General features: G+C 33.1%; 5 protein-coding genes and 1 pseudogene across 5 annotated transcripts; all 6 read left to right on the top strand.

Moving 5' to 3' along the window:
* Positions 1 to 382: 382 nt before the first annotated feature.
* Positions 383 to 1,342, top strand: LOC100796992 (26 kDa endochitinase 2-like; annotated as a pseudogene).
* Positions 1,343 to 2,994: 1,652 nt separating this feature from the next.
* Positions 2,995 to 5,423, top strand: LOC100799642 (endochitinase). Its single transcript, XM_003517094.4, has 3 exons — positions 2,995 to 3,345; positions 3,558 to 3,714; positions 4,890 to 5,423. Exons 1-3 carry the CDS (start codon positions 3,051 to 3,053, stop codon positions 5,263 to 5,265), a joined length of 828 nt encoding a protein of 275 aa, XP_003517142.1. The 5' UTR covers positions 2,995 to 3,050; the 3' UTR covers positions 5,266 to 5,423.
* Positions 5,424 to 9,368: 3,945 nt separating this feature from the next.
* Positions 9,369 to 10,268, top strand: LOC100797532 (uncharacterized). Its single transcript, XM_003516485.1, has one exon. The coding sequence runs from the start codon at positions 9,369 to 9,371 to the stop codon at positions 10,266 to 10,268; it is 900 nt and encodes a 299-aa protein (XP_003516533.1).
* Positions 10,269 to 12,100: 1,832 nt separating this feature from the next.
* On the top strand, positions 12,101 to 18,626 carry LOC100798061 (putative DNA (cytosine-5)-methyltransferase CMT1). Its single transcript, XM_006573471.4, has 21 exons — positions 12,101 to 12,401; positions 12,513 to 12,547; positions 12,635 to 12,737; positions 12,828 to 12,935; positions 13,044 to 13,163; positions 13,792 to 13,891; positions 14,012 to 14,229; positions 14,317 to 14,382; positions 14,466 to 14,714; positions 15,557 to 15,615; positions 15,735 to 15,801; positions 15,911 to 16,240; positions 16,343 to 16,411; positions 16,512 to 16,598; positions 16,710 to 16,797; positions 17,088 to 17,206; positions 17,290 to 17,391; positions 17,498 to 17,541; positions 17,631 to 17,700; positions 17,978 to 18,081; positions 18,266 to 18,626. Exons 1-21 carry the CDS (start codon positions 12,219 to 12,221, stop codon positions 18,444 to 18,446), a joined length of 2,502 nt encoding a protein of 833 aa, XP_006573534.1. The 5' UTR covers positions 12,101 to 12,218; the 3' UTR covers positions 18,447 to 18,626.
* A 3,490-nt stretch (positions 18,627 to 22,116) lies between these two features.
* Positions 22,117 to 23,148, top strand: LOC100800177 (uncharacterized). Its single transcript, XM_003517095.4, has one exon. The coding sequence runs from the start codon at positions 22,176 to 22,178 to the stop codon at positions 23,076 to 23,078; it is 903 nt and encodes a 300-aa protein (XP_003517143.1). The 5' UTR covers positions 22,117 to 22,175; the 3' UTR covers positions 23,079 to 23,148.
* Positions 23,149 to 25,407: 2,259 nt separating this feature from the next.
* LOC100800708 (uncharacterized) lies at positions 25,408 to 26,320 on the top strand. Its single transcript, XM_026123780.2, has one exon. It carries the CDS (start codon positions 25,440 to 25,442, stop codon positions 26,316 to 26,318), a length of 879 nt encoding a protein of 292 aa, XP_025979565.1. The 5' UTR covers positions 25,408 to 25,439; the 3' UTR covers positions 26,319 to 26,320.
* The last annotated feature ends 251 nt before the right edge of the window (positions 26,321 to 26,571 follow it).

A 26,571-nucleotide genomic window follows, 5' to 3' on the forward strand; every position in this document is an offset into this window, starting at 1 on the left:
ATAAAATTAAGAATTTATCCTCCCACGAGAATAGAATAGAATATAAGGAGTGGAAATTGTGACAAAAACACAATCAACTCACGTTCACTCCATAACTATCAATCTGCTTCTCACCATTTCCCTTCTTAATCTCTTTTCTTTCCACTTAGTGCATGAAATGATGGTCGAAAGGAGAAAAAAAACTTAGTGGCCGAAAGAAGTGTTTTGCCCTAAATTTCCAACACGAACTCCGCTAGCTAAACAATTAATCCATCGCTTGATATTTTGAAGATGATGTCACATAGAACGGAAGTTAAGGGAAATGCAAAAGAAAATTGTCACTATATGTATACTTTGTTAGCCTCACATACAAGCACACACACATTCAGTCATAACATAAAATATGAATTTAGACACTATCTTTGCTTTTACCTTAGCTTATATTCTACTGGTAATAACCTCATCAGAGTTCCCTAGTGTTGCTGGGGACGATGTTAGCAGCGTCATCAGTGGTTCTCTATTTGAGCAATTGCTACAACACCGGAACGATATCAAGCTTGTGAGGGGAAGGGATTCTATAGCTTCAATGCTTTTCTCACCGCAGCTAGATCCTTTGGTGGGTTTGGCACCACGGGTGATTTTAACACTCGTAAGAGGGAGGTTGCTGCTTTCCTAGCCCTAACATCTCATGAGACCACAAGTTATTACAATATATTAATCATTTATTCACTTCCTATGCATATTAACCACTTGTTAAAGAGTTTAGATCAGTTAATTGAATATACTATTACGTGAACTGTTATAAATTAAACTCTTGATACGTGTATTTAATTTTTACAAATAAAAAATAATAATGTATAAATTAAATAACCATTGTTTTGTGATCTCACGTTATTAATGTATAAATTAAATAACCATTCAGTTGACCCAGCAAGTACTATACACTTAATTATGGGCACTTAACTATTGTTTTTATATTTTCAAAACATTGAATACAGTTATTTTTATTGAATATTTTATTTATAAGAATGCATAACAATATTCTAATTGGAATTAATTTTGCCATTCCAATAGTTAGTGACTATACAATGTTAGGTCTTTTGATGAACTTTTGAGTAGCAACTCATAGCCCGAGATGCAGTGATATCATTCAGAGCAGCTATATGGTTTTGCTGACGTGGCAGCAAATAGAGTCCCTGGTTATGGTGTGATCACCAACATCATCAATGGTGGGATTGAATGTGGGAATGGTCCTACTCTAGGATCAGGTGATAGGATCGGGTCTTATAAAAGGTACTGTGACATTTTTGGGCTCACTTATGGGCCCAACTTGAATTGCAGAAACCAAAGGCCCTTTGCTTAATAAGTTGGGCCCCTTGCTTGTAAGTGCCACAAGTTAAACTAGTAATAAGAATAAGAATGTTGCCCTTGTGTGATCTCAATAAACTTGCCTATGTAAGCTCTAGTTTAAGATATTGCAATAAAAATGCTCTTGTCTGTGCCATTTTCTCTAAAGTGAATAATTTAAATATGTACAGTAATAATTATGAATTGTGTGAAGAATATAGGATTGAAGAAAATGGTATAATTAATATCTTAAATCTAGTCTCCTTGACTAGTCATTTCAAAATTTAAGCTAGAAATCTTATTAAAAACTCTATTTAGCGATAACTTAATTTCATTAGAAACTATTTGAAGATTTCATCTAAATTTAGTGAACCTGATAAGTGAGGTAGACAATAAAACTCACAAAATGCAATCTCCTAGTAAGTTTCTGTAAGGTAGACTAAGTCTTTAACATCGACATACTTATTCGTTCATCTCATAACTAAATGAATTCTTTTAACACAAAATAGAACTAATAGTTATATCATCGATCAAATCAACTTCATAGTCTGATTGACTAATTTGGGTAAGTTTTAAAAATAAATTATCAATGTCTGTTTTGAAATTATTTAATTACCGATTTAGGGTTATTTTGACCATATATTAGCAAGACAGTGATGCCAATCAATTGCAATTCGCTCTTAGAACCGATCGATTATACTGATGGTGATCAGATAAATTTTTTCAACCAAAAGGCCAAACTAGTGTTTCAAGCTATGAATCCATGTAATCATGGGGACGAATGGACGACTCTCAATCTGCATGCATTAAATATGCATACATCCTCTCATTTATTATTGAATCTAACAGTAATTTTTATTTTTATGTACAATGAGCTCAATGAGAATCGAATAAGCGAATTTAAATCCTTGTGCATCATCTCCAGCTCTTACTATTGGACCGACCCCAATAATTCATGACAAAATTTGTATGGCTCACCATGTACCATATGTGTCTTAGTAATTCATTTTAGACTCTGCGTTCCATCAACTATTCCAATACCCTCCCCCACACGATTTTAGTAGTATCCAGTCAAAATCTGAGCTATTGACTTGAGTCATCGTACGTATTGTCATAGTTGATGGGAGACAACGTAATGTATGGGTTAGAATTTGCATGTAGAAGAAGTTACACGGAAGGAACTCCCATCTCAATCTGTGGCACAAGTGATAAAATTAATATAAAGACTTAAAGTGTGTGGTAAGAAATGAAAAAAAAAAAAAAAGAATTGAAATAAAATAGAATATAAAAGTATGGATCCTACACCATTTTACTGATTATTTATCTCCTTTTTCACCCTTTTAATTTCTCTTCAAACGAAAAAGCACCTTAAGGATTGGAATAAAATCACAGTCAACCAAAATTTCCATATATCTCTCCCTTTCCTTTCTTAAAAAGACAAGACATTAATTATTGACCCATTCCTTACTTTGTTTCCTTTCCACATGTGTGTAAAAATGATGACCAAAATCAAAAGGCTTAGTCCGTGAAAGAAGCCTTTCGTGCTAAATTTCCACAAACTAAACATGAACTCCAGCAACTAATTAATCAAATCCAGCGCTAGATATTTTTTTCAATAATGTCACGAAAGAGAGCACTAATTGTCACTATATATATACTAGTACCTTGTTAAACTCACCTACAATACAAGCACACTGCACACACATTCAGTCATAACGTAAAATATGAAATTAGACACTATCTTCGCCTTTATCGTAGTTTATATTCTGCTGGTAACCTCATCAGAGTTCCCTAGTGTTGCTGCAGATGATGTTAGCAGCATCATCAGTGCTTCCCAATTTGAGCAATTGCTGAAACACAGAAACGATCAAATTTGTGAGGGGAAGAACGGATTCTACAGCTACAATGCTTTTGTCACTGCTGCCAGAACCTTTGATGGGTTTGGCACTACGGGTGATGTTAACACTCGTAAGAGGGAGGTTGCAGCTTTCCTAGCCCAAACCTCTCACGAGACCACAGGTTATATTAGTCACTGAGAAAATATTTATTTTATAAACTATAAGAATGTAAAAAAATCAGCATAATTTTTTTTAACTCCCAATGAATATTTTTATTTGAAGTTTTTTAATCAATGTTTTTAAGATACTGATTAAGATTTAACATGTATTACCGGGGACTTAATTAAATGCTAAGTGCCGGGTTATTGATTGTCCTCAATTGATGCCTCATAGGAGGAGGAGGATGGCCTAATGCCCCAGATGGGCCATATGCTTGGGGTTATTGCTTTGTCACAGAAAGAGATAAATCCAATAATTATTGTGAAATTAGCAAGGCACCATGTGCCTCAGGCAAATCATACTATGGTCGAGGACCCCTTCAGCTGACACAGTAAGTACACAACTATCCCTCACATCAAAACTTGGAAAACTTTAGGCCTGTTTTGAGTGGTAGTAAGTTGTTAGTTTTTAATTTTTAAAAATAAAATATGTTAGATTGCAATAGAGTTTGAATCATTTTTTTAATTTGATTTTTAAAATAAAAAAATTGTTGTCACAGTTATTTATTATTAAAATATAATTTATTTTTAGTTGTAAAAATAAATCATTTAATTCTTTTATCTCTTAAAAATTAAAAAACTCCAACAATATATTATCACCATTATCATTAACGGTGTTATCATTGATTAATTGTTGCCGCCACTATTACAATTCAATTCTTTATACTCCAACTAATAATGGTTACTAATAATTTTATTTAAAATTTTTCTCTAATGTATAAAAATATCGCTTAAGAACTAACATATTCTATGCAATAGTAATAATAGACCATATCACACTCTAGAGATTAATGTTGGTTCTCAAATATTATCTATGTTCTTATTTATAAGATTAAATTAACTGAACACTAAGATTAAAAAAGTGAATAATTTAGTTGATAATAATGAATTTATCGTAATTTATATGCTTTTTCCATCAATAAGATTAGGATGTAGGGGCTTAAGTTATGCACGACTGTGGTTAATGAAGTATGATTCTGCCTCTTTGTCATGGGACCGATTCTTGACTCTTTTTGGCCCTCTTACGCCCTTTTGGGATTCTCCTAGCCCTACAGTAAATTAGCACTCAACTAGACAAAATCAATTAACTATGGTGCAAATAATAGTCAAAATGGTGCAAAAAATTCTACTAAAATCATGACCAGAATGTGGTTTAACATTTTTCATAATAGAAATATGGACACTCAACTAACCTTTTTGATGCATTAATTGTAAGAATGATTTTAATGTTTTATAACATCTGGATTTTATTTATTGAATAAATTATACTAATCATCTTTAGGTTTTGTAAAATTACATAAATATCTCATATTTTTTTTAACATTTTCAACAATTTCTCTTAAATGTAATATTTTCCAAACAAGTAATCACTTATAATGTAACAAAAAAGTATTATAAAAATGCATAGCGCCATTCTAATTAGAATTATGCCATTTTTGTCATGTTATTAGTTGACTCGATGGTGTTGTTATTGATTTTTTTGTTATTACTTACTTTGACAAAATAGCAACTACAACTATGATCTAGCTGGAAAAGCCATACATTCAGACTTGATAAACAATCCAGACTTGGTAGCCCAAGACCCAGTGGTATCATTCCAGACAGCTATATGGTTTTGGATGACATCACAAGCCAATAAGCCCTCATGCCACGACGTGATCACCAATAGGTGGACCCCATCTTCTGTCGACATGGCAGCTAATAGAGCCCCAGGTTATGGTGTGATCACCAACATCATCAACGGTAGGATTGAATGTGGGAATGGTCCTTCTCCAGCCTCAAATGACAGGATCGGGTTTTATAAAAAGTATTGTGAGATTTTTGGGCTCTCAGATGCTACCAACTTGGATTGCAGTAGCCAAAAGTCCTTTGATCAAGATTAAGTTGGACTCCTTCCTTGCTTATAATTGCCTTAGTTATAAATCCCGGAATAAGAATAAGAATGTTGGTCCTTGTGTTGATTTTAAATAAATTTGTCTATTCTGTGTTGAATGATTAAAACATTTTTGTTCAATCATTTCTGAGTGCTATAGTCTTAAAAGCTGAGATGCTTAATCCTTCCTCTAAACTCATATATAAATAAAAATAACTAATTTTACATTAATTAAAAAATTAATTAATATCAATTAATTTTTTTAATCTCAAGTAAAAAATAAAATTATTTCTAAATTTTCCTTCATAGAAACAATTCGATTCAGATTTAGGGAGAAAATACTAATGTAAAATTTCAGGAGAAATAGAATTGTTAAAGAAGCAATCTCATTTTCATTTTCTACCCTTTTTCTATTTTGAGATGTTGACTTCGAGAGACTGATCTTAAAGATAGCCTAATTATCTATAACACTACTTTTCTTAAGATAAAAATTATAAACTAATCATTGGAGCAGATAGACCTCGAAATTCCTGTTAATTCGAGTGTGATGAGCATAGGAGTATGCTGCAACATTGACAATTTAATGGTATTCGGTACTGCAATAATCTAAAGCCTCTATTCTATTCCTACCATGAATAGTACACCATATATTTTATCTCACATTTCCCCCAATTGTTGATACCTCATATTAAAAAAATTATTACAAGAAATTTTAAGTGAGAACAATTGTCACACCCTCTCTCCCGATATACATATTTATATAATATCATACATAAAAATGTAAAATTAATTAAAGAGATTTTATTTAATGAATATAAAATAATTCACGTGGATAAAAAGTTCTCATCCACGTTAATCATCAAATTAAAAACTTATCAAATAAGGGTATGAAAACATTTCTGGACCAAACACAAAGCCATCCAATTTTTACAAAAGGAAATAAGTTAAGCAGCGAAATAACATAAAATAATATGTTTAGAACATTATACAAATAATATAGAAACTCGTGTCTCAATGTCACATCCTATCAGAGTGTTGTGTCCCAGTGTCATCTAGCATGAAGTTCTTTAAAGTCATTTATCTAACCATCTGCTTCCATGAATACAAAGTTCGAGATCAACATAGGATCCAAACACAAACAACACAGGGAGTGAGTTATCACATTCCTAAACAAGTAGGAATAAAAAAATAACATATATATAATATAAGTATAACAAGCTCGACTTAGCGCAATTCACATCATTTTACCACTCATTGCGTAACATCACCTGTCCCAAGGATTTAATCACACAATCACATTCCACACCTTCACATTGATTGCGTGTTCAAAATAATACATCTTAAGTACAATACAATGTATCACACTCATATAATTCATTACCCACCATCACGTAACGAGTCACAATAGTCATTACACACGCATTATGCAACAGATACACTAAAACTCAATCCTATACGCAATGTAGTATCATGTTAGTGAAAAATCTCGTCGGACGACTAGGAGTATATGACAAGACAAATCACACACTCGTAAGTCAAGTCACTCTCACTAGGTAAAATCATAGGGAGACCAGTCAGGGTCATGCTGTTTTGCGAGAATGCTCCAACCATGTGGGATCGACGCATACTTAAAGGAGCACTCAAACTGGGTGTATTTACCCCCAAGGTCTAAACTCCGAAGAGTCCGTCAAGGCCTTTCCCTCTTGAAAACGTTTTAGCACGCAAACTCTATCTATGAACTATATAAAACACACGACTCCTCAATTGTTCTCAAAATAATTTTATTTCATCGTGCCTTAAAGTAATTAAACTCATCGGATTCCCATAGTGGTTCTAATCACAATACTTGTCATGCATTAACTTGTCGCCCTTAAATGATCTTACAGTCGTGTGATTGTATGGTTCATAACTCACAACTCAATCTACACAATTCAATACATACTCAATTTATCACATACACTCAATTTCAATCACAATGATATAATCCCAAACCAACATATTATTACACCTCATGAATCATATACACATCACACAATATTAATATATACATGACACAAACATAGAATTTACCTATGAACTATAAAATACACACAACTATTCAATTGTTTTCAAAATCATTTTAACTTGTCGCGTCTAAAAGTGAAGTGATTCAACTCGTCAGGTTTCCACAGTGGATCCAATCACAATACTCGTCGTGGAAAAACTCGTCACTCTTAAATGGTCTTACAATTATGTGATTGCACAGTTCATAGCTGACAACTCAATACATACAATATCTCAATGCACATGTATCTCATAATTCATCACATATTCAATTTATCACTTACTTGCAGTTTCAATCACAATTTCATGCTCCCAATATAAAAAATTATCTTGTTAATCTAGTAAATCTTGTCCAAAATACAAACAATTTAAACAAAAAATGCTTTTCAAGACATGGGGAGTAAAATCCCTCAAGCAATTTCACATAATCACATCAAAATTAAAGGAATCAAAATCATAGGTTAAAAACACGAAAACACTAAGAGCACTCGATTTTATCAACCAATTCGCATCAGGACATCAATTGGTTCGTCAAATACAACAATATCGTAATTATAATTGTAAGGGAAAAATTATAATTCAATAAACATCCCAACATAAACCTTACTTTAATCCTCTAAGGATTCCTATACATGTTCATTCTAATCCTAATTGTGATAAACTCATTCCTTACCTCTAATCGGGCTCACATTTGTAGTCTGGTAGTGATAACGACATCTCTAGCGGTTCCTTGAGATTTCTCAAGTTTTTCCTATGGTTGATTTGTTAGGATTTCTAAGCGTTAGAGAGAAGAAGAAGGGATTGGAGTCTCCATTTCATTGTCTCCGTGCGAGGGATATTTCTCTCATCATATATATTATTTCGCAAATTCCAACGGTGGGAGTATGCAAAAATGAGTTCAAAACCTAATGTTCAAATTTCATGATGATCCAACGAATAACGAGTTCAGGATCATAGTTTTATTGTAACAAGTTTTAGTATATGCGAAAAATAGAAAGAGTTTTGGAGGAAGAGAACTGAAAACTAATTTGAGAGAAAGAAAGAAACTAAAATGTAAAAATTGACTTAATATGTCTCTATTTATAGCTAGGTAGGTATTCTCATCTTATAATTTACTCTATATTTTTATTTTATAAAAATGAACTATTTTAATCCTTATCAATTGAATAAATAAAATATCCTTTTTATTTCTAAGAATATATATTTATTTTATTTACTTTAAAATTATTATTTTAATTAATAAAATTATTTCTTCTTATTTATTTAATTAAAAAAATCTCATTATTTTTCTAAAATTTTATTTATTTTTAAATAAAATATTTCTAATTTATTTTAAGAAAAAAATGAGAGGTTGCACTACTCTATTTTGCTTGACCATAATATTTTGTTGTACGTACCTTCTAATTCTATAGGGATACGGACATAATTTGTCTGGAATCTTCCCGCGCATGGAATACAAGCTAAGAATTATTAAATACTCAAAACACGAAAAATGTATTTGCATTATTCAAGTTAGACGTTATAACCCTATACCTCCTCTTACCAAAACCTAGATTCTCAGTCTATATTTCGTGCTAGATCCTGCTTTGTTTGTCATTTTCGTTTTATCATTTCTAATCTTCTTTCATGTACACTGTTATATTTTATCATCATTAAAAATTAGACAATCATGCACTGCCAGCTTCTGTATTTCATGAACAAACGCCATTGGTTCAATTGAATATTTCGAGGAGATCCCACTGCTAATCATTGGGGAGACAAGAAAGAATGCTGTTTTTCCAATTAGTACGTGTCTGCACTTATAGGCGCCTAAACAATTTGTTATACACCATATGTTGCCACTGAAATGACCAAGAGACTAAAGAAAAAACATTTGGTACTGAAAATTGTTGGCCGAAATGATAATAATATCTTCAATATACTTACTTGTACTACATGAACACAACATATTACTTGGCATAGAGGGTCCAAGGTGGTCTCATCCTATGTTTATACTCTCTCTCTATATGTCTTATTCCAAGCCTAAGTAATTCATTTTAGTATTCAGAACAATTAGCAACATAGAAAAAAATGGTTGGCTCACACACAGCCAAGGAATTTCACTATCATGTTAGATCCATTACCTTGCCTTGTAGGCTACATCCTTCATTATCCGAGATTGAAAAAGAGCTGAAGAGGCTGAAGACATGGGAATTAGCCTCATCACATTCACAAACTGAGGGCATCAAAGCAGGGCTAACATGGGTCGAAGAGTTGTATAATTTTGTGGAGGAACTTGTTGGTTGCCCACTTACTCAACAAGCTCTTCTACGCTGTGACGGAAAGCATGTAGAGAAGCCACTTGACATGTCAGTTTGTTTGCTTGACATGTGTGGATCAGCTAGAGAATTGTTGTCATTGATGAAGGAAAATGTGCTAGACCTTCAATCAGCCCTGCGCAGAAAGGGTGTGAATTCAAGGGTTAATAGCCAGATTTGTGCCTACATTTGTTTCAGGAAGAAGGCAAGGAAAGACATCACAGAAAGGCTCAAAGCACTCAAGACAATGGAAAGCGGCTTTAAATCATATTCATGTCCTCTCTTATTAGATTTAGATCACCATCTACTAATGGTGATCAGTGTGCTAAGAGAAATAAGCAAAATCAACATCTCATTTTTTAGGAAACTCCTACTTTATATGTGTACACCAGTTTTGAAGAACAACACTGGTGGGTGGTCATTGTTCACTAGAATAGTGTCCTCTGGATCAGACAAACAAAAGAGGGTCATAAGTGAAATGGGGGACATTGATAATGTTCTTTGCACCTTCCACGGGTGTTTTAAGAAAATTGATACAAAGACTGATGTACAAATTATGAAGAGGAGATTGGGGGAACTAGAGGGAAGCATTAGAGAATTGGAGGCAGGATTAGATTGTCGCTTTAGATGTTTGATACAACAAAGGGTGTTTCTTAATCTTTTCACCTCTTAAAAGATTTTAAATTTTGGTAGGTATGTAAATGTGACTCTGTGAATGTTGTACTTTTGCAACTTTGAAATGTATTATGTAAATGTGAGGAAGTTTTATTGAAGATTTTAAATTGTTGTAGGTATACAAATGTTTTATTTATTAATTTGGTATAATGATTTTGAGTTAATTAAGTTTTTAATTTTTCAACTTTTTTAGATTCTAATTTTTAGTTCTTTAAGTTTTTTTTTGACAACTTTTAGTCTTCAATTAATTTTAAGTCAACATTTTTAGTTTCTCTAATTTTTTTTCTTCCATTTTTAGTTCTTGGTTTATTTTTATTGTTAAAAATTAGTACTTATTTTGTTTATTTTTAGTTTCTCCTTAAATTGTTTTTTTTAAGATTCATATGTATTTTTTTTTAAGATCGTTCGAAGTATTTTTTTAAGCAAAAGGGACATAATTATACATCAAAGTAGGAATAGAAATCCTAATTAGGTTGATATAGTTGCTTTGATTGATCACTGTCACACACAAGAAATATATTGATAGAAAAAAAAGAGAATGAACAAAACACTTGAGGAACCAAATCAAACCCAAGAAAAACAAACTATTTGTTATTTGCACCAAAACTAACTAACCTGTCTGCATAACCATTATCTTCACGATAAATGTAAGTGATCTTTAAATTTGTTAGGAAAAAACGGAGTTGTACTGCCAAACCAACATTTTGCAACGACCAAGGGTAACACAACAAGGAAGAATTTGTTCTCAACCACAAGAAAAGCCGGCCATTAGCTTTAGGATTATCTGTGACATTAATAGCAACCATAACCTCAACAAAAAATGCCAAATTGATATCCAAATTGTTCGAAGCATTGTTACTTGCTATTGTTAACCCCCTTTTTTGCTATAAGGAATTCAAACCTGATTTTCAACATTACGAGAAATCAACCTCTTTTACTAATCACATCTATAATAAAAAATTTAAAATTTGAGTTTAAGAGAAAGTAAAATAAAAATAAATTTTTTGTTTATTAAATTCAAATTTTCTTTCTATGGTTCGCCCTTAAGAAAAAAATAGGCAACATCGGTTCGAATCCGATACCGATAAAGGGCTTTTTCCTTCTTCTTTTTTTGGGTACGCCGCTTCTTGCTTTCACCTTCTTTCTAAGTAATCTGACAAAAATACATGGATAATAGTGTTTCCTTTGTTTTTTATTTTCTTCCTTCCCAACCTCACGTTACCAAAAAAAAAAACAAATAAAAGGGTGAGATTTCATTGTATAAATAGATAATTGATTTTTTGTTTATCCAAGACAAAGAATTTATTTATTTACTCATCTCATATCTGAATAACATAAAAGTTAAATTACTCATTTAATTTTATAGTTTTATGATTTTTATTTTTTTAATTCTTATAATTTGAAAGTAATTTTTTTAATTTTTATTTTAATTATTTTTTAGTCCATATAATTTTAAAAATGATTTTTTTAGTTTTTTTAGTTTCTATAATTTTTAAATTAAAAGATAAGAAAATTAAAATATAAATTAAAAACTAAAAAAATACTTTTAAATTATGAGAATTACAAAAGAATTAAAATATAAATTATAGACACTAAAAAAATTACCTTTAAATTATAGGATCTAAAAAGGTAAGAATTAAATATGAAATGAATAATTTAAGATAACATGGATATAAATTAAATTAAAAAATCAAATAAGTTGAATGAAATTTTTTTTACCTTACATAGATTTTCTCTCTCTAATTTTAAGCGTTAGCGAGTGGCGTACGCGTACGTGTAGAGTCACAACTATTAGTGAAAAATTTGACCTTCCCCGTCACTGGAATTCATGTTCCCGCGCGTGCGGCCATTTTAAAAACCCCCCCTTCTCTTTTCCTCACTCACTTTTTGTCTGCATCTCTTCTCCGCTTGTCCCTCTATCCATCACTGGAAGCAGCGATACGCTGCCATGGCTAAAAAACGCAGCGCATCAGACGCCACCGATGATGCACAAAACGACACCGTATCGCTGCTTCCCTCCCAACGCAAGAAGCCCAAGCACTCTGCTCCTAACCCCGACGCCTGCTTCGTCGGAAAGCCCATTCCTTCTGCCGAGGCCCGCGCCAAATGGCCCCACCGATACCCCTCCGAGGTCTTCTTTTTTCTTCTCAACCCTCCTTCGTTCAAAATCGTTTTTTTTATTTATTATTATTCTCTCCATTTTTGCTCATTTTGTTTTTCTCGTATATATATGGATAATCAGGTGAAAAAGAAAGCTCCAGCTAGAAGCTCAGAAGAGTGAGTCTTTTATTTTATTTTATATTTGCCTATTGTCTATTTCACGTTAGTTACAACTTTAACTCTGGTATGTTTGTGACTGTTTAGGGTTACGAGTGAAAACAGTGAGGTTATGCTGGCTAGGTGTCATTATCGTCAAGCTAAAGTAGATGGAGTTGTTTATAACCTCTATGATGATGCTTATGTTAAGGTATTGGATCTTTTTGCTTTGGAATTCTATACTTTGGTAAAATCAGAACATGTTTGAAAAAAAATTAACATTCTTGTTGAATTGTTTCAGGCCGAAGACGGTAAACCAGATTATATTGCACGAATCGTTGAGATGTTTGAGACTGTTGATAAGGAACAATGTTTTATGGCTCAGTGGTTCTACAGGGCCGAAGACACTGTGAGTCTCACTTTTTCAATGACTTGTCTTTTGTTTTTTTTATAATAATTTTCAGCATCTTTTAACTATTTTATGGCTTATTTGTTTTGGGGTTTTGAATGAGTGCAGGTGATAAAAAATCACGGTGATCTTGTTGACAAGAAGCGGGTTTTTATATCTGATGTGAAGGATGTAAATCCCCTTGACTGTATTGTTTCAAAAGTCAAAATTTTCAAAAAAAACCCAAGTGTAAGTGCTTTATAGTCACTTTGTTTTGTGCAAATGCTTGATAATCTATTAATTTATTTAAGGATTATTTAAGCTTTTGGAATCCTTATATATATATATGTGTGTGTGTGTGTGTGTGTGTTATTTTGATTCACCAATGTTAGTTGTTATTCTTTTGTTAGTATGTTAGTAGGGGGGTTTGAACCCATGACCTCTCCCTCCTTTTTCCTTTCAACTCTTAAATCCCCCTTTCCAACCATTTAGTCAACCTTATAACTATCCTTTTATATAACTTCTAGATCTTGCTTATTATAATAATTTTCTTGGAAAATCTAGTCAAGATGAGCTCTCTTAAGCTCATTTCAACAAGCTTTATAGTCAAGCAAGTAAATGAATTATAATCTTGATAAGAATTTATTGAATAAATGGTTAACTATGCTGTTTACTAATGCTATGGTTTTGTACTCATGCAGGTGGCTTCTTTTAACTCATCTTGTGTTGAAGGATAGTCACTTTTTCTTAAAGAATTTATTTTCCTTTTGCCTTTCAAAAGAATAAAATAAAATAAAATCAAAATTATGCTGTTTACCAAAACATGCCCTGTAAATTGATTATGTGGTTAAAAGTGTTTGAAATTTGTATACTACAGGTAGATTTGGCTTCAAAGAAGGCAAAATTGCCTTTTTGTGATTACTATTATGACATGAAGTACACTGTGCCATATCTAACATTTTCCAACCTAGTCAATGGTAAGAATGATGTGGTTTTTATATGAAATTACTAGATGACTAATAAATGGTCTCTTTTGTTTTTTTGCACTGTACTTTGCTGAGTTTTGCCATTTGATGTGTTTTCCTCTGATAATCCAGAAACAGTTAAAACCGAGAGTGATGCATCTTCCACAATTTCTAGTGAATCTGGATCCATTGGTTGCGTTAATAATGCTAATCTGGCAAAGAGAAAGACTACTCAAAATAATAGTTCTGGTTCCTCGCAGTGGACTTTGCTAGACTTGTATTCTGGTTGTGGAGCCATGTCCACAGGGCTTTGTTTGGGTGCATCCTTGGCTGGAATAAAACTTGTCACAGTATGTAGAGGCTGTTCTTTTGAGCATTTTGGTTTTTAACTGATATTTTGAACAATTTATAATGATTGTTTTTTTATTATTTCTAAGATGTGGGCTGTGGACATTAATGCACATGCATGCAAAAGTTTGAAGCTGAACCACCCTGAAACTCATGTAAGGTTTTGTTAACATGTAATTGATATTGATACTTGTTATTGTATCTTCTACTGATACTGCTTCCTCAAAATAACAATCAGGTTAGAAATGAACCAGCTGAAGACTTCTTAAACCTAATAAAAGCTTGGGCCAAGCTTTGTGAAGAGTTTGCATTATTAGGATCAGAACGGTCAGATTCCGATCCAGACATGGATGAAGATGAGAATGAAGCTGTGCAAAAAGAAGAGTCAGGAAATCAATCTGACTTGGAGGAATTTGAAGTAGAAAAATTACTTGCTGTGTGCTATGGTGATCCAAACGGCGTCAAAAAACCAGGACTATATTTTAAAGTATGTTGCCTTCAAGCTTGCACATTACATTAATTGGTTTGCATATTTAGTTTAATGTTGTTAATGTTATTAGGATTGACTTATTCACGTTACAGTTCTTTGCTTGTCCTATGTTTTTCTTTAAAATTTAATAGGTGTCTAATTTTTGGGGAAAAAAATGCATGTGTGAATGAGTATCAATTTAGGTTATGACACAACACGCACGTACCATCCAACGCAATCATCTTAAAATTTATGGCTTTGGTTTTTTCATATCTTGAAGGGTAGTTATTTGGTGATTTAAATTATTAATTTCGTCAAGGCATGGAAAGAGGATTATGTCTGTATTAATGTAGATAACAGTTCTTAAAATGGCGCAACATGTGCTGCATAGATATGACTATAATTAATGTATTTGATGTGATAAGATATGTAGATAGCTATTTTTACAAATCTAGGACATGGGTATAACGAAATGTTTAATGAAAATAAAGTATAGTTTGATGTTAATGTTAAAAACGCTCAATAACTTGTAGTCTTGTACTCATTTTAAAATCATAAATAACGAAATACTATTTGAAATAACTATTGTACCAATTAAGTTCATGAAGGGCTTGAACTTTGATACTTTAATTGGCTTCCTTATCTTATGTGCTGAGGTACCAAGAACACCTTTAGTAGTAAACTCAAAACAAATGTTTGTCAAAGAAGGTAACTTTAGGTTTTGTCAGCATGTCCCTGCTTAATTGGATTTGATTTTATTCGATTTCCAAGTGTTAATGTAGCCTCTTATTTTTTTTTCTTCCTGTGTAATGAAGTTTCAGTTAATGATGAATTCTGATTTCTGCTGTTAAATCACTCAGGTGCGTTGGCTGGGTTATGATTCCAGTTATGACACATGGGAGCCAATAGATGGATTGAGGTAAACCCCTTGTCATCAATATTATTGTTCTCTTCAGCTTTGCTTTGTGAAATTTTTGTTTGTTATGTAACACTTTACGCCAAATCTCTGCAAAATTCTGACTGATTATTTTGTGCCAGTGATTGCAAGGAAGTTATGAAAGATTTTGTGACAAAAGGCTACAAGAAAAGATTATTGCCTCTTCCTGTGAGTCTCTCCATTCTAGAATAAACTTAAATTCCTTGCTTACACACTAGTACCGGTTACCCTTGGAGCGGTTTGTCAATTGATTTTGTAACACTTAACCCTTGTGCAGGGTGATGCTAACTTTATTTGTGGTGGACCCCCGTGTCAAGGAGTAAGTGGTTTCAACCGCTTCAGGAACGCAGAAGCTCCATTAGAGGATACAAAGAATAAGCAGTTGCTTGTTTACATGGATATTATTGATTTTTTGAAGCCAAAATATGTCCTCATGGAGAATGTCGTTGATATTTTGAAGTTTTCTGGTGGTTATCTGGGGCGTTATGCCATAGGCCGTCTTGTAGCTATGAATTATCAAGCAAGAATGGGCATGATGGCAGCAGGGTCTTATGGCCTTCCACAATTTCGTATGCGTGTTTTCCTTTGGGGAGCTCGTCCTACTGAGGTAAGGCTATTTATGCATGCAAATTTTATTGTTTTGGTTGGATAACGTTAATGTTGTAAATGGGAAGGTAAATGACTTAACTACTTTTTCTTTGTTGGATAGCAATTGCCTCCATATCCGTTACCAACGCATGAGGTGGTGTCAAGAGGTTTTGTTCCCACTGAGTTTGAAGTAAGGACTAATAGATTAAGACAATATTTCTCCATTTTCCTCAAGAAGCATTGTCTTTGATTTTAATCACCGGGATCTGATTGTTGTTGTCATAATGCAGGAAATTACAGTAGCTTATGATAAAAAGGATACCTGTCAGCTGGCTGGTGCTCTTTTACTTGATGATGCAATATCAGATCTCCCACCTGTATGTTTATTTGGCTCTGAATTTGTTTATTAAGTTTGGTGGCTTGATATGAAATTTTGATTTTGATCCCGTTTCTTACCTCTTTTTTATTTATAATTTTCCATCAATTAGGTTACAAATGATGAGAACCAGGATGAAAGGAACTATGGAGCTCCTGCTCGAACTGAGTTTCAAAGATATATTAGATTGAAGAAAAACGGTTAGCTTTTGTATTTGTTTTTGTCTTTTAAAGCATGCTTATGTTTATTCTTTGCATCAAGGTCTTTGCCTTTGCCTGTGTGTGAAACTAGATATCTATGAGCTTCTTTAAAACATAGTTGAATATTTTGACATGCTCTACGTTGCTTTTGCTATGTCTAGAATTTTGTTTTGGTGGTTGACTGTAGTTTGATGGGGTAATAATATTCACATTGCTTTATTCCCATGCATCAATTGCATAATACTACCGTGCAAAATGGATATTGACATTATACGATCTCTGTTTTGAAGAGATGGTGGGTAGCATGGCTACTGCTCAAAGCACACCACGTAGAATACTGTATGATCATCGTCCTCTTCAATTGAACAAAGATGATTATGACAGAGTTTGCCAGATTCCCCAGAAGAAGGTTCCATAACTTGAACTTATGTGCTGTCAGAAAATTTATTTTACATTATTCTAAATTTAGATGGTGCTTGCTTACTTTTCTAGGGTGCAAACTTCAGAGATCTACCTGGAGTACTTGTGAATGGCAACAAAGTTGAATGGGATCCATCGGTTGAAAGAGTGATGCTAGACTCTGGAAAGCCTTTGGTACTGGTCTTTTGTCACCTTTTCTTAGGGACATTATTTTGATGCAAGTCCTTTGTTGAGTGTCATAATTTATCTCTAATTTATTTTATTTTATGGTCATGCATAGGTTCCTGATTATGCAATGACATTTGTCCGTGGGACCTCTACTAAGTAAGTATATGCATATCACGTGATTTCTGTTATGTTTTTGGTCGTTTGTTATCAAAATTCCTGATGTAACTTACTGGGGAAAAACACAGGCCATTTGGTCGGTTGTGGTGGGATGAAATTGTGCCAACAGTGGTGACAAGGGCCGAGCCTCACAACCAGGTTATTGTTTTAACACTGTACATTATTTGATTTGGTAAACAAATGGCACTCATTCAAATATCTCAGTACAAACTCTTTTAATTAATGCTGTTGCATTTCAAGTAATGTTATATTGTTATCTACAAAATGATTTTTCGCGCATTCATTTTTTTAATTAAACTCATGTTGCCATCTTAGTCGTTTGGACTTGTTATGGCAGTAGTAGTTTTCTCTTGGTTATGATTTTCTGCATGTATCATAATGCATTGTCTCAATCAACATGTTATTTTATTGTCAGGCCATTCTCCACCCTAGACAAAACCGAGTACTTACCATTAGAGAGAATGCGAGACTACAAGGATTTCCTGATTGCTATAAACTTTGTGGGCCTGTCAAAGAGAGGTATGGTTAGCTGGGTTCAGAATCCACAAGTTAATTTGTTCTACTTTATCAGGGAAATCATTCAATACTCTTTATCTCTCTTTTACTATCACCTTCCTTACCCCAAGTTATAATTTCAAGTCCTATACTAAATTATTTTCCCTTTTTAGCCCTCAATGGTTCTATTCTTCTATCTATAATACAGGTACATACAAGTTGGAAATGCTGTTGCTGTTCCTGTTGCTCTAGCATTGGGATACACGTTTGGTTTGGCCTGCCAGGGACTGTCTGACGATAAGCCTTTGACAACCCTCCCCTTCAAGTATCCAAGTTGTCTTGCCCTTTCATCTCTTGCAGGAACTGAGAATGATAACGAATCAAGTTGAGATTGTTCCCACACAATCCCTTCTCTCTGCCATTGCCATGTTGAACTTTTCCATATTTATTCAAATTTTCCATTTTAATGTAAGAGCGAGTGTACACTAGAAGGCCGAAAAGTTGTATCAATGATGATTGTATGTACACTAATGACATTGTTTATAATGATATAAGATTCACTTTGTTAATGGTTTTGCAAAATTTAAGTTGTATTAAAAACAAAATGTATTTAAGAATTAATTAAACTTGAGATCATTTGATCAAAGTTCTTGTTATAAATCTTTATGGTCAATGGATGTAAACTATTATATTTTCTCCTGAGATTGATAAGTACTAAGATATAAATTTCTATATCTTAATTCATCAGATCACATGAGTTTTACTGAAGGGGCAGCTGACCAAATGTGCATCATAGGACAAACTACTAAACATAAAATAAAGACGGCAGAAGTGACTAGCTAGTATATTGAATGATGAATATAAAATGATAATGATGTTTAAAGTTATAGGTTTGATTGATTAGAATATGATTAATTCATACAAATCAAGTCACATGTAAGTCAGGGGGCATACATTGGATGATTATTGATCAATGAGGGGTGGTTATATCACATGCAAACCTAAAGGTGTGCAGATTTATTGTCATATCGAGTATGGACATTAAAATGGACTTCTTCAACACTCAGCTGGCCTGAATGATTTTACATAAGAACAGATGGAAAGCGACCCATCCACGTGGGGATAGTGGTGTGCTTTGAACACAAGAATTGAGTCTAAGAACCAGTCAATAGTCATTCGTTTTTTTTAGTCAACGTCAATAGTCATTCGTTTTTTTTTAGCCAACGTCAATAGTCATTCTTGAAGCCTGACTACATGCATAAATGCAATGACAATTCTTGTTATTCTTTCAACTTTACTTATTTTATGATTATGCTTATCTTAGGGAAATAGATAGGGAGGATAAATATGAATAAAAGAAAAGTTTAGGTCTACATTAAATTTGAGGGATAAATATATCAATATCTTTGTAATTGCATTTTTTACTGTATTTTGGGTCTACATAATACATAGTCTTGTTTTGTATATGTTGATTCCATTTGAAAGATTGAATTATTGTTCGGTAAAAAATAAAAAATTAAAATGTGGGAAAAGTAACTGTGATGTGTCATTAAGTAATTAGTTGATATTTATCTTATTTTAATTTTAATACATTTCCTATTTTATGCATCACCCTTTATTCCATTAAATTTTTATGCCCACTTTATAAAAAACAATGGAACTAATGTTGCTGAAAGCATGCTATTCAGCTGTTTTTATTTTGATTGCTTGGTTGGTACAGAAAGGTGTACAGCGATTCCACCATGAATATTTCTTTCCCCCCTCTCTCTCTCTCTCTCTAAATTGTTGATGTGCAAGTGAAACCATGAAAGCAATGAAACTTACACTGTATTCTTCTTCGTATTAAATATTCTTTAAACGTCAAAATTCTTTTGTAGTGCTTAGATATTCTAACGGAAACAATTTATTATTTATGTCACACTCACATTGTATTTTTATCCATTTTAAGATGTTCGGTAACTGAAAATAGAAAGTACCTTTAGAAAATGAACAATATTAATACTTATATATTTCAAAATTATCTCTATCTCTTTGATTTGAATCTAGATTGGTTTCACAATCCAAAGGTCTAGCTTTTTTTTCTTTTCTTTGAATGATTTAATTTATATATTTTATTTTTAACAGTTGAGATTTCATGCAGTCTCCGCAATGGCTGCACTGAATCCGTGTCCTATTTCTCTAAGCTTATTTCTCTTTATATTTTTCTCTCTCTTTTATTATATCATTTATATTTTTTCTTTCTATCACTCGAGATGTAAGTATGTGTTGGATTATACAAGCATCATTATTTCTTCCAAAGATATAGAATAGACACATGCAGTGCAATAGATCGAGGAAAAATAGGAAACACACTCAAAAGCCTATTATACTAGCTATATCATTCACTGCTAGTGCCAGACTTTGTATCGATGTATCGATCTGAAGTAGCAAGTATTAATTTGATATTAAGTTTGAAATGATGACACTGGTGTTTCCAATTTAAACCCTTTTGAATTGAACAACATCAGGCCTTCTGAAAAACAGCATTACATTAGAGGGAACAGATTACAGAGCAATAACAAAATATTATTGCTCACGAACGAAGTATAGACATAGAATACGACATCTTTTCATAGGCTAACAAAGAAAACCCATCAGTTCTGACATGTTGATTAGTGAAGATGGTATTCACTCATCAATGCTGACAAGCATAACGTGCACCCTTGAGTAAAAAAATATCATTCTAGTCCCTTGAAATATTTATACTACTATTTTTTTTTAGTTTTAAAGAAAGTTTTATCGATCACTTAATTTATTTTTACTTATCTAGTGTAGTTCTACGCACACATTTAAGACATATGAAAAGCAAAATATTAATTAGAATGTTATGTGAAATATATACAAGGAATAACATTAAGTGCACATTTGGTAATGTTTAAGATTAGCTGTACTTACTACACATAAAGATATGTTAAGTTTTATTAAATTAAGTCTAAAAAATCTAAAGAAATATATATATTACAGGACTAAAATAATACTTTCACCAACTCAAACAGTTGTATTGTAATTACGTGACACGAGCAAATTAATATTTAATTCAACATTTTGATGGAAAAGAGATGTAAGTTTAACTATCAGTAAATTCCTTAATCCTAAACTAGTTTAACGATCTGCCAGAGAATATGATTCTTAGATACATTGCTCTTGAAGCATAATGTTGTTTAAGCTGCAAATAATATCAGAAGAACCCAACAAAGAGAATCAACTTCTCTCTTATCCAATCAACGTGTGATTAGTGATTCCTATACGTGCCCTTTGTCTCTGGACTATTCTTGATATAGCCACCCACCAAACCAAACTACCCGAAATTAAATATGCTGTCATGTTTTCATTATGCTAACACCTCAATTTCCAAGGTAGCAGAAATGTCATTGTTGATGATTGCCCTCTTTTGTCTCCAAAGTAACAGTAAATGCATTGCAGATCACAACACTTATAGCCACGAAAAAAATATATTAATATTATGGCAATGTGCACAAAACATTGCTCTATATGTCCCCCCAAAAACCTAGATTCCAGGCCTGTGGGGGAAACTTTAGGCCACAAACCACTTCATTGTTTGAGCTAGCCACTAGGCAGGATTATTTAAATCTATCCATTACTTATCTTTTGAATTAGGACATGAATTGACAAGCTAAGCTGATAATAGAATACAATAGTTCAATAATACACACGATAATTTGGAAATATCTTATATTATTGAATAATTGTTGAAGAAGATGAAATTATTGATGTCTAACAGGGGAGCACACACCAGCAATTTTCGTTTAGGTTCTCATTGTGTTTACCACAGTTCTCTCAAAGTACTACGTTGCTCATCTCATGGCCATGAGATTAAAAAAATCCCTATAGCTGCTGAATTGCTGACCCAAAATGTCAAAGTCATATGAAACTTAGGATGACCCACATTGCCATCACATACCCAAATAGTCCACGTTCATTAACACGGTACCATGTTTAGGTTCTCCAAACCATGTTCCTATAAATAGATTCAACAAAAACTAGTTGTGAGTCAAGCAATCAAGCATCCTTGTGTTAGCTAAAAAAAACACTATTCTAGCAAAAACAAAAAAGAAAAGATGGAAACCATTTCAAAATTTCCATGTTCACACCAACCAGTAAGATCCATTAGTTTTCCTACTAGAGTACACCCCGTTTCTCAAAGAATTGAAGCACTTCTAAACCACCTAAAACCTCATCATTCTCAACCTTTCTCAAGCACTACTTGTTTTGAAGCTGAGACAATCCAGAGTGACTTAGTTGCGCTTTCTGAGTTGTACAACTGCATGGAGGAACTCTTCCATTCTCCGCAATCTCAACAAACTCTTCTACGCTACCAAGATGGGAAATTAGTAGAAGAAGCATTATGTGGCTCAGTCACATTGCTAGACACATGTGAGTCTGCAAGGGATTTGTTGTTGGTTCTTAAGGAACACATGCAAACCCTTCATTCAGCCGTGCGTAGAAGAAAGGGATATTCAAACATTGAAAGCATCATTTCTGCTTATGAAAGCTTTAAGAAGAAGGCAATCGCTAAACAACGTGGACAACTAAAGAGAATGAAGAATAAGGTTGATTCCTTTTCTTTATTGGATCAAGATCAACAGCTAGCGTTTTTGGCTAGAGTTATAAAAGAAGCAAGCGCCATCACCATCTCTATATTACATTCTCTATTAGTATTTCTGTCCATGCCAACAATTGGAACAAAAGGGTCCTCCTTGATCTCAAAGTTGAAGCCAACGGTTTTGTTTTCTTCCCAGAAAGAGCAGAAGAACACCAATGGGGTTGCAGATCTCAACAATGTTCTGTGCTCCCTCCTTAGAAGAGAGAAAAACGGTGATTCCAGTGGTGAATTTCAAAGAACACAAACAGTGTTAGAGACATTGAATGTTAATATTGGTGGTCTTGAGGGTGGATTAGATTGCATATTTAGATGTTTAGTGAAAAATAGAGTGTCGTTTTTGAATATGCTAGCTCATTAAATGAATGGAGTAAATGTAGAATCTCCATGATCAGTACATGTTTGAACAAGAGAATCGTATTGGTTCAAAATTCTATCTTCTCAACATTTCCCTATTCTAGTTTATTCTTTTTATTTCTAGCATTTTTTTTAAAACTGATAATTGAAGGGTCTTTTACCAAACTATCGATGGTGTTCAAGATTTATTTATTTTAATAATTTGGCTAGCATTATACCTCCTTTAAAAAGTACAATAATAGTTTTAACATAATATTTATTACTGAGTTGAATATTTTTTGTTAATTATTTTTTCATTTAAGTTTGAAGTGCAATAATACTTCCTAGGAATAAAATGTATAACTTTTTTTCTAATTTAAGTTGATTCAATCGGTTGAATAGTGTACCCGAAGGTGATTCTCTTGATGGACCTCTGTTTGAGTGTTAGTTTTTTTTTTTTTTTTTTTTTCTGATTTAAAGTATGTCATTGGTGTATTAATAAGTAATCTTTTTTTTACCGTTATTGAGTATTAGTTTCTTACTGTTTTTTTACTGCTATTAATTAGTAATCTTGAGGTTAGCTGTTACCTGCTAATTTAATTATGCAAAACTAACATGGTGTGCTTCAAATTTTTTATTTATTTATCTATGAGAATAGAAGATAGTAGAAAAGGATTTACAACAACTCATATATCTTTACTCAACTAATTCAACTAGATCCCTTGATGGTGTGTGTCAAGTTTGTGTGCATGGGAAAAACATTTGTTAAGAGTGTTCATTCTTAAGAAAATATATTGAGTTCACAAAACAAAAAATTTAATTATGCAAAAAAAGTGTACACTTGCCCTAAACAAAAATATTATGAGTCCTTGATGAACTTCTGTCTGGAGTGGGCCTTAAGAGGATCAGAACCCGAAATCCAAATTAAGCCCTTTTTTCCCTGTCATTTGTACCTGGCCCTGGCAGAGAACAAGAGATTTCGGTCCATGAGAATTCCACTGAGCCTTCATCTTATATGACATTCAGAGGACAATTGCTTCCCACACCTCCATATTGCTTCCAGCATCTTTTTTACTTTTTGGAAAGCCTAATCCGGAGCTGCTCACAGATTTCCTAGTCATTGATAATATTTGTTTGTGACATCAATTCAAAAATTCTACAATATAACTTTTTTATTTAAATTCTACAGAATTTTCAATAAATATTCAATTAGATTCAATAATTCAAATTTAGTAAAATTAATTCTACTAAAATTTAAAATTAACAGAAACTTAATAACTCATCCGCGTGAACAGTAGAAGACCTAGGTTCCAGAAATGAATCCTAAATAGTAAATAGCATGATTTGATAAAGTTGTCTTTTAAATCATGAGAAGTTTTCTGTAATTAACCTACGTTTCAGCCTTTTCTATATAGTATTAGCACAAAATATTCATATCTTCTTTTCCTTATTCATTGTTGTGTCCGAGATGTACTATGATTCAATTCCTCTGCCAAGTCTTGGGGTTTAAAAAGGCTCAAATATTTGCGAAGCTACTTTATTGTCTACATGAGTATCAAGAATTATAACGAAAAAAATGATTGGAAGAAAGGAGTATACTTATGTGACAGGAGGTCTACTGGTCTGGTATTTTTTTTGTTTCTCCCAAGCATTTAACGTTAACCATGGGACCTTAGGATACTCGTCCTATAAATGTACCACAAGATCTCTCAACAAAAGCAAATATAGGAATGAGATTCTTCTTTTTTTTAAAACAGAATGAAATAAATAGTGAGTTGGGAAAAATCAACAAGGGAGACATAATGGTTAGAAGTCATTCATGCACACACCAAATAACCCATAATTTAGTTCTCGAAATTGTAATCAAAGTTATATATAACTCAAATGGTTGTCCATTTGTCACGTCCAACAAGATCTGGATCTCATCGAGCAAAGAGCCATTTATTATACAATTATTTGCAGTGCCTAGCTCCTTGGCGTTGAGAGACAAGCAAGGGAGTGAATACACCTATAGCTTAAACAACACCATTTTTATATTCTGAAGTGAAGAGGCAATGTGGCAGCAAAGGAGGCAAACTTGCTGATGATTAATGAGGTTTTCTTATTGCCAACACACACAGGACATGCCAGTTATGCACCTCAAACCTATTTCAAATTCATTAAGGCATGTATTATTTCACAAATAATAGTGCACACTGTTTGGAAGAGATGTGACAATTTCACCAAATGCTGACGTTGATTATGAGAGGTTAGCTGTGCTGCCTATTTTCTTCACCAATAGGAATGAATCATGAATTGCACCTATATATATAGAGTTAAGGACTTGGTGAGAGCACAAAAACATAGAGCTTCCTTTGTAAAAAAACAAAATACAGCAAGAGTAACCATGACAAACAAGTTCCATGTTCGCTCAAATAGTTTTCCTGCTGTATCTCATCCTAGCACCATTAGAATGGAGGAAGAGCTGAGCAATGTCAAAACTTGGGAAGCCACTTCCACATCCACCTCCACATCAAAGTCCATTGGCATTGGCTTATCCTTGCTTCAAGATCTGCATACTTGCTTGGAAGGTCTTCTCAACATGGGATCAACCCAAAAGCTGATTTCCAACCATCAAGGTGAGAAATGCATGGAAGAGCTTCTTGATGGATCAGTGAGAATTTTGGATATCTGTGGCATCACAAGGGACACCATGTTACAAATTAAGGAAAATGTCCAATCCCTTCATTCTGCTCTTAGAAGGAGAAAGGGGGATTCAAGCATAGAAAAAATTATAGCCCAATACAATTTCTTCTCAAAGAAGATGAAGAAGATTGCCAAGAAGTTGATCACATCTTTGAAGCAGATGGAGAGCAAATTTGGAGTATCCCCACTCTTAAATCAAGACCAACAACTTGTTGCTTTGGTTAGAGTGATTAGGGAAGTCATTGTAATGAACATGTCTATCTTCCAATCATTATTATCTTTCTTGGCCGTGCCTGCTTCAAAGTCAAAGGCAACCAAATGGTTATTGGTAGCAAAATTAATGCACAAGGGAGTGACAGCATGTGATGAGAACCAAGTGAATTCCAATGAGTTGCTGTGTGTGGAAGCATCTTTAAGCACACTTGTAAGTGAAGGTACTAATGTTGCAAAGATGCAGGGTGCACATGAAAGATTGGAAGCTTTGGAGAATGCCATTGAAAGCATAGAAAATGGTTTGGAGATCGTATTTAGGCGCATGGTTAAAACAAGAGCCTCCCTTTTGAACATCATGACTCATTAGAGATTAGAGAGTTGTCAGTCATGATTTTCTCTCCAAATCCTGAAGAGCATCCAAATTTTAGGAATCTGCTGAGGATTTAAAAATTTTGCCTCATCAAATTTGTACATGTATACAATTCAATAGTTATACAATCAAATACAATGAAATGTTTATACTCTATATTTCGATATATTTCTGTTTTAAGGCACCTTTTTTACAAGATTCCTTTACATTTATCGAATATCTAAGGTTAAAATTATAGTTAACTTGTTAC

Source organism: Glycine max, chromosome 1, assembly GCF_000004515.6.
Source record: "Glycine max cultivar Williams 82 chromosome 1, Glycine_max_v4.0, whole genome shotgun sequence".
Taxonomy (NCBI): Eukaryota; Viridiplantae; Streptophyta; class Magnoliopsida; order Fabales; family Fabaceae; genus Glycine; species Glycine max.

Excerpts from the sequence above, each read along its gene's own strand:
- LOC100799642 (XM_003517094.4), top strand. The coding sequence starts at position 3,051 with ATGAAATTAGACACTATCTTCGCCTTTATCGTAGTTTATATTCTGCTG. Across the intron at positions 3,346-3,557 it reads AACCTCTCACGAGACCACAG|GAGGAGGAGGATGGCCTAAT; the intron begins GTTATATTAGTC and ends GATGCCTCATAG. Across the intron at positions 3,715-4,889 it reads GGACCCCTTCAGCTGACACA|CAACTACAACTATGATCTAG; the intron begins GTAAGTACACAA and ends TTGACAAAATAG.
- LOC100797532 (XM_003516485.1), top strand. The coding sequence starts at position 9,369 with ATGGTTGGCTCACACACAGCCAAGGAATTTCACTATCATGTTAGATCC.
- LOC100798061 (XM_006573471.4), top strand. The coding sequence starts at position 12,219 with ATGGCTAAAAAACGCAGCGCATCAGACGCCACCGATGATGCACAAAAC. Across the intron at positions 13,164-13,791 it reads TTTTCAAAAAAAACCCAAGT|GTAGATTTGGCTTCAAAGAA; the intron begins GTAAGTGCTTTA and ends TGTATACTACAG. Across the intron at positions 16,798-17,087 it reads TATTAGATTGAAGAAAAACG|AGATGGTGGGTAGCATGGCT; the intron begins GTTAGCTTTTGT and ends TCTGTTTTGAAG.
- LOC100800177 (XM_003517095.4), top strand. The coding sequence starts at position 22,176 with ATGGAAACCATTTCAAAATTTCCATGTTCACACCAACCAGTAAGATCC.
- LOC100800708 (XM_026123780.2), top strand. The coding sequence starts at position 25,440 with ATGACAAACAAGTTCCATGTTCGCTCAAATAGTTTTCCTGCTGTATCT.